The sequence below is a fragment of the Rhinolophus ferrumequinum genome, chromosome 8 (genome assembly GCF_004115265.2).
Source record: "Rhinolophus ferrumequinum isolate MPI-CBG mRhiFer1 chromosome 8, mRhiFer1_v1.p, whole genome shotgun sequence".
Lineage (NCBI taxonomy): Eukaryota > Metazoa > Chordata > Mammalia > Chiroptera > Rhinolophidae > Rhinolophus > Rhinolophus ferrumequinum.
Genome location: NC_046291.1, coordinates 22,482,225 through 22,499,163, shown reverse-complemented (window position 1 = coordinate 22,499,163; position 16,939 = coordinate 22,482,225). Strand labels below are relative to the sequence as shown.

Below are 16,939 nucleotides of genomic sequence, written 5' to 3'. Positions count from 1 at the left end.
AGTTCCTTTTTCAAAATGAATGATTGTGCTTTCCATATCACAATAGAAACATATGAATATCATAAATCAGAAATCAAGTTCTAGTATCCAATAAGTGTGCTATCAGTGATGAGTTGGAATGGATTTATCCAGAAGAGGAGGCTTATATCCAAAATTTCGTAAGTACTGATGTGAGGTCTCCTTTTCCTGGACACTCCTCTGAATAGGTAGGAAAGCTCTGAGCTGTTAGGCTGTGGCCCCTGACTCATTCTGTATCTTCAACCTTGAGAAGTTCATGGTTGAACTTTACTGGAAGGGATCTCAAAAATCACTCCCTTGCTACTCCTTAGCTTACATCACTTCTCTTTATTTAGGACAACACCAACCCCAATGCCTTCAAGGTGCTTGGCCAAAGACCAACATCAACCATTGATTTAATGATCAAGTTAGAATCCAGATAGGCTAACAAGCCAATGATGCAATATTCTACTAGATCAGTTTGTGTTCAGATGATAATATTGAAACTATCTTATATGTCAACTTCAGTAATTTTCAGGATGTTTAATTCATGTCCTAACTGAGTTCACTGGAGATCTTTTAACAAACAGCTGATTTTATAATAACTGATCACAAAAAGTCCATATTTTATTCTTTGAATTTATGGAGGAATTCAAATATAATTCCAAATAAGTAAAATTTTTAAGTTAGGAGTAGTATTACATTTACCTGGGTATTCCCCCATATAACACAGTGCGTTTAGTAGACTCTAAATAAATATCAGTTGAAAAAAATTAAGGAGTTGAGTGGATGGATGGATTTACTTTTTCAAAATAGGCAGAAACACAGATTTCTTTGCATTTTTTTCTCTAAACTCTGTTTTACCAATGGAGAATATATATATATATATATATATATATATATATATATATATATATTAAGTGATAGATTCAAATTTGATCCTAGACAAGCGAGACTTATATCCAGTTTTCCTAATTACTGACCTGAAGTTCCCGTTTCCTGGAGACTCTCATTCCTACCATTTGTTCCCATTGCTCATCTTAACTCAGCAGGTATTCTTTTAAAATGATACATAATAAAAATGGATCTAGAACTAGGATGTTGTGTTTGAAGAAAAAGAATTCTTATATAAAGTATCAAAAGATTAGTACATTGGATATTAAAATAATTATATGAGAAGATTTTTCACGTTTATTTACAATGTCTGACTCAAGGACCTATCTATAAGCTGTGAATGCTTGTGTATTTCTTTTTATTATACTAATTTATGTGCAAAGAGTTACCTTCCACTTAATATAAATAGAGTATCATACTAGAAATCCCATGGAATTCAAGCTAATCTTTACTTGCAGTCCTTAATATGCACTATACAAATTGGACAGCTTACAAATAACAAATGTGATTTCACATGTGAATAATGTGCTGGCCCTCTCACCATAATCCCTGGATACTGTTCCAAAGTTCTAATTTGCTTGTTTTGGCATTTCCAGTCTTTCTTTACCTTAGCTCTTTTAAAAAAAATGTACTCAAGTTAGTTATTTTGCTGGTTGCTTCCATATTGATTCATTAAAAATCCAAAATGGAGTTCAGAAAGAGAACAAATAAAATTATAGCTTAAGTGCAAACTACATTTCTGAGTATATGCCAGGTAGACATACCCAATCCAGTGTGTTTCTTCCAGTTCAATGGATTTCCCATTGGCTCACCCCTGAAAATGTCAGTAGTTTTCATGAACCACAGAGAATCGTCTCTTAGTTTCCCTTCTACTTGAACATTGCCAACTGCTTATCAAGTACTGCCATTTATGGAAGAGAAGAAAACATTAAAGAATGTAAAGGAATGGGGGGGTACATATTCAATAGTGTAAAACACTAAAGTTAAATTTGATGCTACATTTAATTAATATCTTGGCCTCCTCTTCTAATTTTAGACTGTATATTTAAAATAGCAGCCATCTCACTATATTAAAATATTTCTTTTTAAAATTCAGTCAATTTATAGCAACACATAAGAAGCTTAGATGTAACAGTCTTTGCAATTACAAATTAAATGCAAAAATAGGGAAGAAATAATACAAATGGACAGAACAAAGGGGGGCAAAAAAAGAAAAGAAAAAACAAGAAAGCCCTCCTAACATAATTACTAGTTAAAGCTTTGATGCAGGTTTAAAATTAATGAAAGCTGAGTTGTCCATTCTTGCTTGTCAGGTTAGAAACTATTGGAGAAAGAAATTGGATTCTCAATCTCAGTTACTATCACATGTTATAGAAAAGGTTATCCTTTTATTCTAATGGAAACTTTATTAGGACTTCCAGGGATGCTGAAACTGTACACGTCAGTTCCTGCAGATCGGAACAGATAGCATGGGTCTTTGAAAGACTGCATTTTTAAAAAAATAGAAAAAAGATTAAAAAGAGGAAAAACAAAAAAGTTGAGAACTAGTTTGACAGCGGGCGGTACAGCCTTATATTTTTCTGGTCCTTCTCTCGCTGTTCCAATCTCCTTACCAACCCATGCAGAGAAATGAAGAAACAGTGTGGTTTTTCCTGTCTTTCTCTTTCAGTCCTTCCCTCTAGTGTTCAAGTTAGATAAGCACAGAACTATCATTGCATCTCTATATCTTCCACTGGGAAGTTTCAAAACTACTGGCCTTGGGAATAGAAGGAAGACCATAAGAGAAAGAGAGGTGGCAGGGCAATTGGAGTGGGCATGTCTTTCCACCTTAAAACCACTATTGAGTTTACACCACAGTGTTTCGGTGTCTGTAGGGTGGAGGCGGCAGCACAGTGCCTGGCTTCAGGGAGAACTCAGAGAGGTATTCAGGATTCTCTGCCACAATAGGCCGAATTCGTCCATTTTGTTTATAAAAATATTTTGTGCTGTACTCCTGCAGGTAGTCTGGGTGCTGAAGGGTGCTGCGAGGTGGCAGGCTGTGGTTCCAGTAGTCAGGGTTGTCGAACGCTTTCTTGGCCTTCTCCTGCACGGACAGTATGTTGTTCTTCAGGTACTCGGCATTTCCCAAGGCGCTGGCAAAGGTATTGAGGTACAGTGGCTCATTCATGTACTCATCCTCTGCCTTGGGCGGACCGGTGGAAGCATTGTGATATTCGGGATTATCCAAAGCTTGAAGGTCTCCATTTTTTCTCCGAGAAACAAAAGGGTTCTCCTCCACAGGGTTCAGATATTCTGACAGAATATAAAAAATATCAGTTAACATCGACTTTCCGGAAAATGATAATCAGACCAAGGGTACCTTGAACGGCTAGCTTGTTTGTCCAGAACAATAGAGTCAGGGATTTGTTTTTATGAATTCACAAACAAAATATTTTGTTGATTAGTACTGCCATAAAAAAATAAAAAAAAAGGAGTAAGTGGGCCTAAAATGTTAATGATCAAACAAGACTCCAACAAGGCCAAGATCGGAGTTCTTGTCCCCTACATTCTTCCTGTTTCCTTCTCACTGCACTTGACGTTCCTATATGGGGGGGGGGGCAGTTTTTTAAATGTTTCTGTTTTCTAAAAGTCAATAAACTTTGTTGGAATATAAAATAACTTATCAGGGTTAAAGGTCAAAACCTTTAAACGTAGAGAAATAATAATTTTTGACTATTGGAAAATCAAAGTGTCTGTGGTTTAATTCCATGCCAAGATGAATAGCTGAAGTGAAGAAATACCAGTTTTAGTCTGTATGCTTTACTGTGATGTCTATATAGGTAACAAGGATTTGATGACAGATGTTCCCCAGAAAGCTTAACACATAGGAAAGGAAACATCTAAGAAAAAACTCAACTAAAAGAACAAATTTGATAGATATCTAACATGCTCCACAACATATGCTTAACAATAAAGTATAATTTTAACAATTTCCAGTGGCTAATCATAATCACAAAATAGCAAACAATGAGTTTGAATCATATGTAATATCACTATTTCATACGTTGAAAATGATCACATAGTGGTCATTTTGCATGATTCAATCCAATAAATTTATCTAGAATAGGTATTAGCCCAGAATTAAAAAACAAAAAATACTGCTAATTAGTGCTTCTCTCTTCAAGTTTAATTCCATCCCTCTGTCTATAATATGGCTACATATAGATATATGTATATATATACACATATATAGTAGATACTCCTTTGGTCCTCTCTTTTAGTATATACACAAATGATACTTTAACTACTCCTATTTTGGTGTTGGGGTAGGGAATGGGCACACTTGTTTGTTGAAATGCCACCACTCTGAAATAAACTTTCTATCCCTTATAAGTGGAATTACATGTAGAGAGAAAACTCATCAACTCAGTGCTATTTTTCCCTGGATATAGGTCGACCGGAGATAGTTAAATATTTAGCATCATGTGCAAATTAAAAGATAGTAATGGATATCTCACCATCATATAAATGAATTACAGTTCAATAATTTATAAGGCACTATCATTTCATCCTTGCATTAATCCTATAAAAAAGGAAGTGCAAGCTATATTTTTTCCAGCTTTATAGCAGATTCAATGAGGCATGAAGGATACAATTAGTAATGAACTAGAATTCAGATCTTCTAATTCCTACTGAGTAATTATCTTGTTGTACTGTGCTGTTTACATTATTGTCTATACAGGAGGAGTAGGATGAACTCTACACTTCGTAAAAAGTTTTAATTTGAAAGGGTCTCAAATCTACTGCCATTTTAAGGAAAAAATGGATTAAAACCTTATAAGGGAGCCAGAATTTGTTTTTCCTTATCAGATTCCTGAACTTCTTAATTAAAAATATAGGAATGCCTATACTAAAATTATCTACTTTCTGAGAACTAGACTAGAGTAGGACAACCTTCAGAAACTTGGATCTCTTACTTTTCAGAAACAAAATCTGGGGATGCTCTAAGTGCATCTATATGGCTGATTTACCTTTTTCTTAGATGTCTTATGTGATCTTTTCTCAAGGCGAACTACTTATGATCCTAATGCAAACCTGGGTAGCCATGCAATTATATATATAAGAATAACTTTGCGGTTGATTTGAGAATCTTCCCAGAGAGTGTTATACTTTCAAGAGGATCTCACAAATTTTCTCAAAGCGTACATTTGTGTCACTACTGGGCTACTCTAAACATCACACATTACAACATAAACATTATATAAAAGGAGAGACAGAGAGAGAGATTAATCTACTTTAATAGGTTATTTACAATACATATTTAAGGGTCCCTAAATCATATTTGATAAAAGTGAATATAACTACATATTAAGGACATAATAAGCCCTCATACAAAATATTAAAATATAGTTTACTGTTGACACTGAAGACTGTAAGACACGATCATCAGTTTTTAATAATAATCATGCATCTTCTCCTTTTTGTGATGCTGTTAACGTAGAAGGAAAGAGGATCTTTCAAAATTGAAACGTTATTTGATTAGAGTGCTTAACATTTCTACTACTAACTTTGCACAGAAGTGCCCTTCATCAATGAGGGACATGTTCCAAGTCCCCCAGTGGATGCCTGAAACTGTTGATAGCATGGAACCCTATAAATACTATATATTTTTTTCCTACACTTGCATACCTTTTCACTTAAAGAAAGTACTTTATGGCCTTTCTTTGGCATATGAATCATCAGCAGCACCATCTTGCACTTTTCACCCCTTATTAAGTAAAACAAGAATGACTTGAACACAAGCAGTGTCATACCCAGACAGTCAATCTGATAACCCAGATGGCTTCCAAGTGACTAATGAGCGGGTAGTCTATACAGCATGGATAAACATCCCGGTGGGACAGAACGGCATGGCATGAGATTTCATCATGCTACTCAGAATGGCACATACTTGAAAACTTATGAATTGTTTATTTCTGAAATTTTCCGTTTAATATTTTCAGACTGCCATTCTCCATAGGTAACTGAAACTACTGAAAGCAAAACCGTTGGATAAGAGGGAACTACTGTAATGTCATTGCTGTGCTTTGTAAAATCGCAAACTATGAATATTTTCAAGACATGATGGTACACATATAATTATATGTAGGGCTAGAACTTCAATTTTTGAGATATGTCACATAAGAAATCATAATTTCCAGTAATAAACTAGGTCATTTAAATGACACCATTTTAGTGAATCAACGAAATCTTTTATTGGTGCCATTAAAAGCTTTGGACACTGTTGTCCACAATACCAGTCTTTATGATTTCTACAGTAAGTTGAATAAGATAATGGTTCTGAAATTGTGTGATATGCAATTTCATTCAGCTATTTCAATAAAGATATGTTTAGGTTAGTGCTTCTCAGACTTGACTATGTTTCAGAGAACCTGGGGATCTTGTTAAAATGCTCCTCCTGAAGGAGGAGCCTGAGATTCTGAGTTCTGAAAAGCTCATAACTGATGTGAATGCTGCAGTACAGCATGAGTAGCTGCAGCAAAGGTCTTTTCTGAGTGAAAATGTCACATAGTCCAGTGGTTTGGCAACATCCCTTCTAAACTTTGCTTATTTTGATGGGTGTGAATGTCAAGTGCCAATCATTTCTGAACATCCTGATTGTACCTTGTTTGGGTTTGTCTCGCATAGGGGTCATGTAACCTTCTTCATCCAGCTCTCCTCGTGGGCTCCGTTCTGGGGCAAACACTGTGGGGTCAGCGCTGTACCTCTGGGTGCTGCTATCCTCTTGGACGTGGGGTGCCACTGGCTTGCGTAGGGTGCCATTGCAGCAGGAGTCATCAAAAATCTCAGCTGTAGCCCCCTGAGCAACTGGAGCTTCTGGGATAGTGCTGGTTGTAGCTCTGTATGGCACGGGCACCCCTTGTTCTGCAGCAAAACCCCCATCTCGGTATACAAACTGGTTCTGTCAATAGTGGAGACACATTTGGACAGAAGATATTGTTAGGATTAGTTGTAAAACAATGAATGTTAATAACCAAAGGGATATGGAAGCTTGTCATTCAGGGAAAAGTCAGTTTTTTTAATTGAGCTTATTTTCCCTAATGGCTAATGGATTTGAGTTGCAGACTAAAAAACACCTAAAATTCTAATTTTTCTTAAACCATGGAAAAACGATTTGAAAATATATATATTTTGATTTTAATAAGAACCAACAACATGACCTAATAAAAAGTATTTCATGTTTTTTTCTCCGCAATTGCCTATTTTTATATAAAATTCAAAATGAATTTTCATGACAAATAGCAACATCATTAATTATAAACAGTTGCCATGAAGAACAGAAGCACAGTGATGGCATTGAAAGGTGATGTTTCCTTATTGCAGTCTATTTCGTACCCTATGACTTTGAGTCTCCAGTACCTAATTGGAGACTCATCACTGAGATTCTGACTTTTCAGCACACAGCCTATAAACATGGAAGTAAAGATAACCTCCTAACCCAGAAGCATAATTGATGAGCCCAGCTAAATCCTTCAGATAAAAATTGAAAGCTATTGTTGAAGCATGATATCTCAATTATGGATTATCTATGGAAAGAAGACATCTACAAAGGCAGCTACACAATCGACAGCACATTCTTAACTCACTGTTGGCAAAGGCAAAATGAGGAAATTATGGGGAGATAGAGGAGGAAACATGGCAGGCAAAGACCAAAAATCCTAAAAGATGAAGGTTGATTGTGAAATACTTACTCCTGACATGGGGGTGTAGGCGGGAGGAGGGCTGTGTCCAATTTCACTCTAATAGGAAAGAAAAATGGAATGATGGATATAATAAGAGGTAACATGAGTGAAAAAACAAAAAGAAAGAAAAAGAAAAGCCACATGAGTCGTATGAACCAAAGGGGAAAACATGCACAACAGTGAAGTTTGCTAAATAGTAAAATTTTATGCATTCTGACTGCAAGTGAGTTTATTTATGTGTTTGGAAGATATTAAATATTTTAATTCAATCCCTGGGAAGGAAAATTATATTAAAAAGTAAAATTTGTAAATGGATTAAAAATTAAATTGACAATGAATATTCCTCTGATTTATCCTAGAAGAAAGGGAGAAACAGTAAATGATTAAATATAGTTGTAAAGGAGGAACAGTTTCCTTCCTTACATGTTCCATGACTGAAATGGCTCCATGCCACTGAATTAACTCTTCTAAGAAGAAACTTATCTCGAAGAAGGTAGAAGTGGTTTTCAATTTACTTGGAATAAGTTACATTTATTTTCCATCATTTCAGCAAAGGATCAACTCTTAGCCTCTCCTTATAAAAAGGTACATATTATTTTCTCTTCAGTTTTACTTTTACTTTTTTTTTTTTAAGAAGCAACAAAAAATCTTGGAAAATCAATTCCTTTCTTGAAAACATGCTTCATATACATTACTTTCATTTATTTAGAATCAGTTAAAATCCGATTTCAGTTAAGAGAAAACAAAAAGATATTTATATTCTTAGTTTCATACTCCAGCCTATGGGCTAAGTAAAAGTAGATATAAAAAATATGATAAAACGTTAAATGCAATGTTCTTTAAGGTAAGTAGAGGGGTGGTATTGAAACAAACTCTTTCTTCATAAAAAATTACATACTATATATTCATTCATTAAACACATTTTTTAAGAACCTACTGTCTATATACCAGACACTTTTTTAGGCAGATAATAGTGCAGATAAAAAACAATTGATTTGTTTTTGTTCTCTATATTCTGTCTTTTGTTTTTGTTCTCTATATTCTGTCTTTGAGTGAACAGAGATAAATAAAGTCAACCTCAAGGACAGCAATATCTTGAAACATCTATGAAATATAGCTAAATATTACTCCTGGTAAATTTTTTTTTTACAATTTAGAGGTTCATAGAACAATCCAAGAAGAATATAGTCCCATGCAGAGGAACCCTTTAATGTAAACTAATAACAACTGGATAATAGGATTTCTGTAATTAACTTAGTCTGTTGGACTAATCAAGGGAAACATTCTGAACCTCTAAGTCCTGAACAGTGAGTTTACAGTTTAACTTCCCCATGACTGTTGCTTATAGGATGGCATAGAAAATACTTATCTCTTTCCTTTTCTAATAACATTGCTCACAGCACATTGAAGGTTATGACATGGAAAGTTAGAGATATAGTTAAAGTGCAATGCATAGGAGGTGGTATTGTACAATGGACAGACTGTCTTATGATTTGTTAGAAACTCTGAGCTCCAGTCCCCATTACAAATGATGTGGTCCATCATGAAACACCTCAGACCCCCATTTTCACCCTTGGCCTCTCTACCTTATCCTTAGTGAAGACTGAGGAAGATACTGTATATAAATGAACTTTGATAGCTCTGCACAAATGTAGAGTATATCTAAAATTTAAATATTCACATCTGCTAAATTGGATTTTTTAAGTCAAGCAATCAAAATGCCAAAGCTACTCATCAAAGAGTCATTTTAAAATGCTTTCCTGTTCTCCACATTACCTTAAATATTGGCATATTTTGTATTTTTTTAGAAAAAAATATGAAATCAAATACATGATTCATACAATTTGAGAAAGGAATTTTCTATATAGTCCTGTGATATGTAAATTAGAGGGATGGTACGAGAAATATGATAACTGCCTAGTAGAACTTTATCATATTATAAACCGTGGCCTTACTTTATCATTAAACCCTGATTATTTAGCAAGCATTTAACAAATATTTATTAACTCTCTACAAGGAAAGCACAGGAACTGTGGTAGATGCTGGAGGTATCATGATACACTGAGAGAGACATGATCACTGTCCTTTCGTCACTTATACTGTTGCAAACATTACCTGGGATTATAACAAGAAAAGGCAAGAGGGAAATGATACTGGAGTGAATTTATTTCAATTCTATGATTGCACATCAGAAGATAAAGTATAACAAAATATTAGTAATTACCAGTGTTCCTTTGACCGCTTACTTTCTAAGAGCTGTAGTAGGTAATATTTGACTAGCATTACAACAGAGGAAACAGCCTGGACTGATGCGTATTTTGCATTTTGTAAAATTTGAGAGATAAATGATCAAAGGAATAACTCACAAGTCATTCCTCATCAGGAAATACTTTATTATCTATATTCATTATCTGGGCTAGACCGCCTTCAGTTGTAAAGGCGTTATATTAAAAATAACTAGACCTCTTGCAGTTAGTCTGTTCCAAGACAGGAAGTGAGGGCATGCCATATTAGAATGCATCCGCTGTCCCTGCTTGGACGCGTCTTTCTGTCAGCAACCTGCCAACTCTATCTGGATATACTGCCAGATACCATCGTAGTAAAAGGAATATCTTCATGCTTTTTCTAGTTTTAAATGCTTTTTCTAGCATTAACATTGGGGGTGGGGGGAGTGCTAAGCAAAGCCCCTTTAGCATTCATCGTTTTTTTTAGGGCTATTGGCTGCTTTTTATGTTTCTGTTCCTCCTTTTTTTTTTTTTTTTTTTTTCTTTTCCTGTTTTCCATGATAAAAAGCACCTTATTCATTTCCTCCTGGAAGGGCAATGCAGCTACAAGGGAACATCTGTGAGGCCAATTAGCTGGGCTGGAAATGTGGTATAATTGTTGTTTAAATATATTTAAATTACATGTTAATCACTATGTCATAATTTATAGGTTTTGAAAATAACTTTTTGTACTTGAGAGCCAAGCCAGATTTTACTTGTTTTTGCTGTTTTTAGTCTGTAACAAGCTCTTCTCATTCCCTCCCCAGCCCGCCCCCCAGATCCGCACACTTGAAGAGCTGAACTTTAATATTGGAAAGAATGACAGCTGCAAGTAAATTGGTCGAGTAAAAATTAAGATCCTCACAGTCAGAATGAGCTGGAGTGACCTTAAAGTTCTAAGCAGAACAAAGGAGTACTCTCGGTTAAAAGGCTTTTGTTTTTTCATTGTGCCACTTTCTGCTGTCCATCAAAGCCCAGCTTCGCAGACCTTCAGGAAGCAGCGTTGGGTGCATCTGTGCAATTAGCTGGTGAAGGGATTTACTGTCAGCAGGAAGGAGATAGAAGGAGGTGGGTTATGAACTGGCAGGTGATACAGAGTTTTTTCCTGGTGGGGGGATTTGTAAAGGTGATGGAGAGAGTCGAGTTTAATTTTGTTGCCATTTCACTAGGACACTGTACGATTAACTTGGACTCAAATGTCGGAGGTTACAGAGAAGGCAAATGTCAGCAAATATATCAAATACAGTGTTAAACGTACTTTTACATATATCATGTCCTAAAATTTTCAGTTGAATGATAAAGATTTGAACTTTTGTCTTATTATATGCACTGTATTTCTCATATTTATTGTTTTAATTAAAATACTGTAGTATTCAATATTGTCTCTAACAAATATTAAATTAGCAAGCTGGACTGTGTCTTAGGATATTTTTTTTAAAAAACATCATACAGATCTATCTTCTTAGGAAACATACAACAATATCTAAATTAAACATGTACTTAATGAGAAACAGTTTTGTTTTTCTTTCTTAATCTTCAGATAACTGTTACTGTCAGTATTAACTATAGAATTAAAGTTTCTAGGGAGGGCCAAGAAACATTCCAAATCTTTTTAACTAAAATAGGCTGTGTCACTAAGATGTTGCTAATCCATCAGCATTAATTTATTACCTGGACACTTCCACATAGTAACTATTAAGGGTACTCATCCTTTTATTCTCCCTGACACATATTCTTAACACTCTGATAGGCATTTTTACATTTTCACAGGTCAAGTAGCTGATAGAGAAAATGTTTTTTGCATTATGTACAATTCCTGATGCATGACTGTAACTCTATCTTTTTCACAACTGAGTTCAACATACCAGTGTTTGATACATCTCGATTTAAAAATCTTCATTTTTCATAGAGCAACCAGAAGAAGACAAACAAAATGTGTCCATATACCAAACATCAGTAAGGGCTGGGATAAGCCTATTGAATCTAGGCAGCGGGCTTAGACACACACACACACACACACACACACACACACACACACACACTCATTACACAAAATGTCTTTTGTCTATTTATGTATGTACTTATTTATTAATGTATTCATTTATCTATTTGGTTTGATTATGTGGGACACTGTTTATAAAGAAACTAACTTATTACTCTACACACACAAACAAAATTAATAATAATGATACAATAATAAATAAAATATATAATAATTCATAATACTATAATAAATACATAGATAAGTAAACAAAGAGATATAACGAGCCTATGATCCAGCTGAAGAAATATTAACTTTGGCTGTCATCCTTTGTCCACTTTTCATTGACCCTAGAACATCTAATCTTTCTCATATATCTCATCTAGTTTATTACTGAAAATAATTTTTATTAAAGGGAAGCTATGAATGGTATCAGTAAATATGAATGGGAGTCAATAGACTTTACAAATTACATGGACATGGTGCCTTTTATAAATATTAATAACTCTAAGTCAGTTCTCGAAGTCCACTTAATTATAATGTATATTTTGTTTCATAGATGAATATATGACTGCTCTTAGGAAAATTGATAAATGAAGGGAAATTAACGTGTATCATGTTCCTACAATATGCCACACACTATTTTAGGTTTTATTTATTCTTATAAACTTTGAAGGTAAATATTATGCAGAATCATGACTCCCATTTTATAGATGAGAAAACTGAGGATCAGGGAAATTAAAAGTTCTTCCCATGTACACAAAGTCACCGATGGCATTGTGCCACATGTCGCTTTTGACTTCAGCATTCCTATTTTCTCCTATCTTTGTCCTCCCTCTGCCCCTGCATAGTATCTGAACTCTTTTTTTCATGTAAGTTCTCATGCTTTTACTTTCTTGTGAAACACTAATCTTAAGGAAGAATTTGAAAAACTCACTAGCCTTAGCTATAAAATACTGATAATGCTTTACAGCATTGCCCCTCACAGGGTATTTGAATTTTAATTGACTACAGGACTTCAGCTGAAAGGAAACTATAAGTAGAATGTTGAGTGTTAATAGAGGGCATGTATATATATACATGGAAAATACATATTCTTTCTTAACAATTTCTTCTTGTTGATCCTAAAACCATAGTGCATATTTAGGATGAACAAGAGCAAAGCCAGCCCTGAAGCAGGAGGAAATGGTTTGAACAACTGGAGAGCACAAAGATTTTCCATGACAGCACTCTTGCTTATGGATTTATTGTTCCTAGTACAGGGCTTAGTCAATAAACTTCTTTTCCTGTTTGACTAAAGGTAAGCAAGCTATTGTATTTCCAGGCAGCCATTCCTATACCCTTTCCAAACATCATAGAACAAGAGGATATTCCCCTTTAAAAAAATTCATGGTTAGATGAGTCAATAAAATGAAGCCGAAAATTCCTCACTTTATACTTTTCTTCTGTAAGTCTCTGTTCACACTATATAATGAAGTCAAAGAACTATTACCACAGTCAAAACAAAAAAATTATAAAGAAACATGATTTTAAATTAGTGCCAACATTGCTTAGCTTCATTCAAGATAAGCAATAAGAATTTTGTCACCTTTGCTGAAATTAGTAATCACATAGAATTTATATCTCTTCATCCTGGTGCAAGTTCTAAACGTTTCGTTTGTTGTTTCCGGCAACTTTCTTTTGCATGTTTTTATTTCTTTTCACACGCATGTTGTGATAGTTGAACCTTTTTCTAATTATCAGTTAGCTACCAATTAACACATTTAGTTGGAAATCTAAGGAGGATAACTTCTAGGAGGTTCTTAAAGATCCCCCAATAGTTATTTTCAGTTATAGAGGGAATGGCCTTTTCTCCTAATTTCTATAACTTATCCTTAAGAATCTCTAGTTCAATTGTAAAGTCTTTGTTTTAAGAGTCAAAATGAAATTATTTAGCCTTGACTATGTCCAAATTCTTGGGAAGGCTAAATTTTCAAGTGAAGACTTGAAATTGTCTGTCTCTCTGCTTAAATGGTTTGTTGTTGTTGTTGTTGTTGTTTTCCAACATCATGAATATTATTTAATATAGACTTGTTAGTACATAAGCAATGTATTGAGGTCAGGAATCTTTTGAAAACAAGAATTCTATAGACCTGGAAAAATTGGTCACATGAGGTCCTTCTATCTCTAGAGTTGTAGTCTTAAACTTTTTGCCACTAAGTCACGTAGGCTTTAACTATTTTTTAAAATCTTTTGGGCCCTCAGTTTAACTTTGAAAGGAGGAATGGGCCTATAACACAGATAAAGAGAAAGATCACTTCTGACTATCAAATTATTTGTATGTAAAATGAATATTCTGCCTTCAGCCCACAAAATCGATTGTGAAATATTGTAAAATGTGATTAGTATTAAAGCAAAGACTTCTTATAAATTTCCTTGGATACATCTTTTCAAAGTATATCAATCACTTTTTTCCCATTTTTTTCTAAATGGAATATCCGTGAAATACCTTAGCCTATATGCGATATATAATTGTATGTTTTGGGAGGAAAGATTATGTTTGGATGGTGACTAAAATACAATTTTGAAATAAAATTATATATTTTAAACGTTTCATTTCATTTACAGAGGGAGTTCACGTTAATTTTTCAAGTCACATGACTGAACAGTACTAGAAACAGTCTATACTATACGTGAGTCCCTACCTAATGTATATCCCATTATACCTTACAGCCTCAAATTAGCATTTAATAAATGATAAAAAGTCAGTTTAAGAGTTTTCAAAGTACATTTTTTATGTTTTTCAGGAAAAAAACACACTTTTTTTCTATAGCGAAAAGCACTGGCCTTAATCACTATGACATTTCTTTTCAATTGAAATACACATTGATGTACTCTTGAAGTAAATTTATGGAGCTTGTTTATAAGACCAAACAAGTATCATTTTTTTTATCCAATAGGCTATAAATTTATTAGATGAAAATAATACCCTAATAATATTAAAAACTATAGGTTAAAGCTATCCATACACAGATTAATTAAAAACAGAGTCTATTAAAATGATACTTTATTTATAAAACAGATTGCCTTTCATAGAGAGGGAGTGTGCTATGTAAATATTCTAGATATAAAAGCCAGTTATTTTATATATATATATAAATGCTTCTAGTCAGTTGATATATTTTTACCTTTATAGTGTTTATATCTATCTATATAATAAGAGGATATATGGGGATTTACAGAAATAGTTTAAAAAAGTAGCTTATAGGGCAAGTTTGAATTGAGAATGAGAGAAAACTATAAACATTATGAATTTTAATGCAATTACTTTAATATTTGAAATGCTATGCCTTGCCCTGGGTATAATATCTTTCCTTTTGTACTATTGGTAAAGACTTACTTAAATCACAATTTTAGGCTTTCCGTGTGAATGTGGGTGCGTGTGTGTGTCCACATGTGTGCATATGTGTGCATAAGTGTGTGTATGTATTCATATACGCACACTAAGAACATTAATAGCTTAAAACAAGAAAAAGTTGACAACTCACTCAAAGACATTTCATTTTATAGGCTAACAGCTCATTTGTGGGCTTGTTTTTGCTTTGTTTTTATATTTTTCAAGCATGGGCATTTATCAGTGAATAGTTCTTGTTCACTAAAGCATTATGTACGGGAGTTCTAAGTAGAAGTGTTTCTTTAGTGGTTATTTGGAGTCATTTTACTTACTTGCAAATAAGCTAATAATGACATATTCCATATTTTAACCTTCTCTTTAGCAATAATCCAAGCTCAGGAAGTTATATATTCAAAATAAGAACAACAGTCTTCAGAGCAAGCTATGTGTGAGAATGTGGGGGGAAAATATATATATATATATATGTTTGTGTATTGAGAGATGGAAAACAAATAATATATAAATAGAATTGCAAATTGTATAAATCTAATTTTGGCATGTAGAATTTATTCAGTATCTTAAATGATAGGTGTTGGCAACTAGTGACCAATTTAACATAATACAGACAAGGTTTTCAATGTTCATGTCATTTCAGCATGGACCAGGCTGGAAATATCTTCATTTATGCTAGTTTATGCAAACTGTTTATCAGATAAAAAGTGAATTTGTAACAACGGTTGATTCATCCAACTACTGCTCTTTAAGATACCAGGTGGCACAGCTGTTGCTGTAAGTAAAAAGATTTCCAACAGTCCACCTGGAATTAGGACAGCTGGTTGGAGTGAGCTGATCTGAATAATGTGCTGTGAATACTTGGGTACAGCTACTGACAGAGCAAACAGCACATGGCTGTCCCATCAGCCCAGAGCAAACACCAGTTACATTTCACAGAAACAGGCTGGTATTTACAACTGATCTGAGCCAAAATGAATATCAGATTGAAGGAAGCACCCCAAGAGAAAAAAGTAGCTCTCCCCAAGAGCTACTTGTTGATCATAGTCTAAGCAGCTTTTATCATTTTCAAAAAGCCCCCAAGTTTTATTTTGCTGCATATTAAAAGGAAAAATAAAATATACAAAGAATTCCTGCATCTATTTGTAAACCACTTTGGAATTTCCTAAAAAAAAAAAAAAAGACCAATCTTCCTTAGTTTCCTATTTATACTGTTTACTGCCAAAGTCAACCTAGATAAGCCAGGACTATGGTCATAATAGATTCCTTTTAAGTTTTAAAATGGCTAAGACTTTAATAAAAAATATAGAAAGGAGGCAAAATATAAAATAGACCCAAAACAAAGTAATCTAGTTTAAATCTAACATGGATGCCAGATCACCCAATCACACTCTATTTTTAAGTAAGGTAATATATATGGAAAGTGACTTTCCTTAAGATCACACAGCTAGTTACTAACAAGCAAAAATCAATAGCCAAATTAGGAGAATATTTTTATAGTTTATTATGGGGAGAAAAAAAAATCTACCTGGTAATCCTTAGATTATGTTTGCCTAACTGAGTAAAGGGCAACTCAGGTGAAAATGTAAAGTTGGTGAAGTCTCATCTCTACATTTCCTCACCATGGTTGACTTCTCAATCTCAGGCCCATGATTCTTTAATCCTCTCTAACAGACTCCAGAGCCCCCTGATTTCT

At 34.1% G+C, this 16,939-nt stretch overlaps 1 protein-coding gene across 1 annotated transcript in view; it reads right to left on the bottom strand.

The window, feature by feature from the left end:
- Positions 1–925: 925 nt before the first annotated feature.
- Positions 926–16,939, bottom strand: part of ERBB4 (erb-b2 receptor tyrosine kinase 4) — a 1,062,086-nt gene continuing 1,046,072 nt past the window's right edge. The window contains 3 exon segments of the mRNA XM_033113116.1: positions 926–3,183; positions 6,535–6,832; positions 7,623–7,670. Of these exon segments, the coding sequence (XP_032969007.1) occupies positions 2,738–3,183; positions 6,535–6,832; positions 7,623–7,670 (792 nt within the window). The 3' untranslated portion in view covers positions 926–2,737.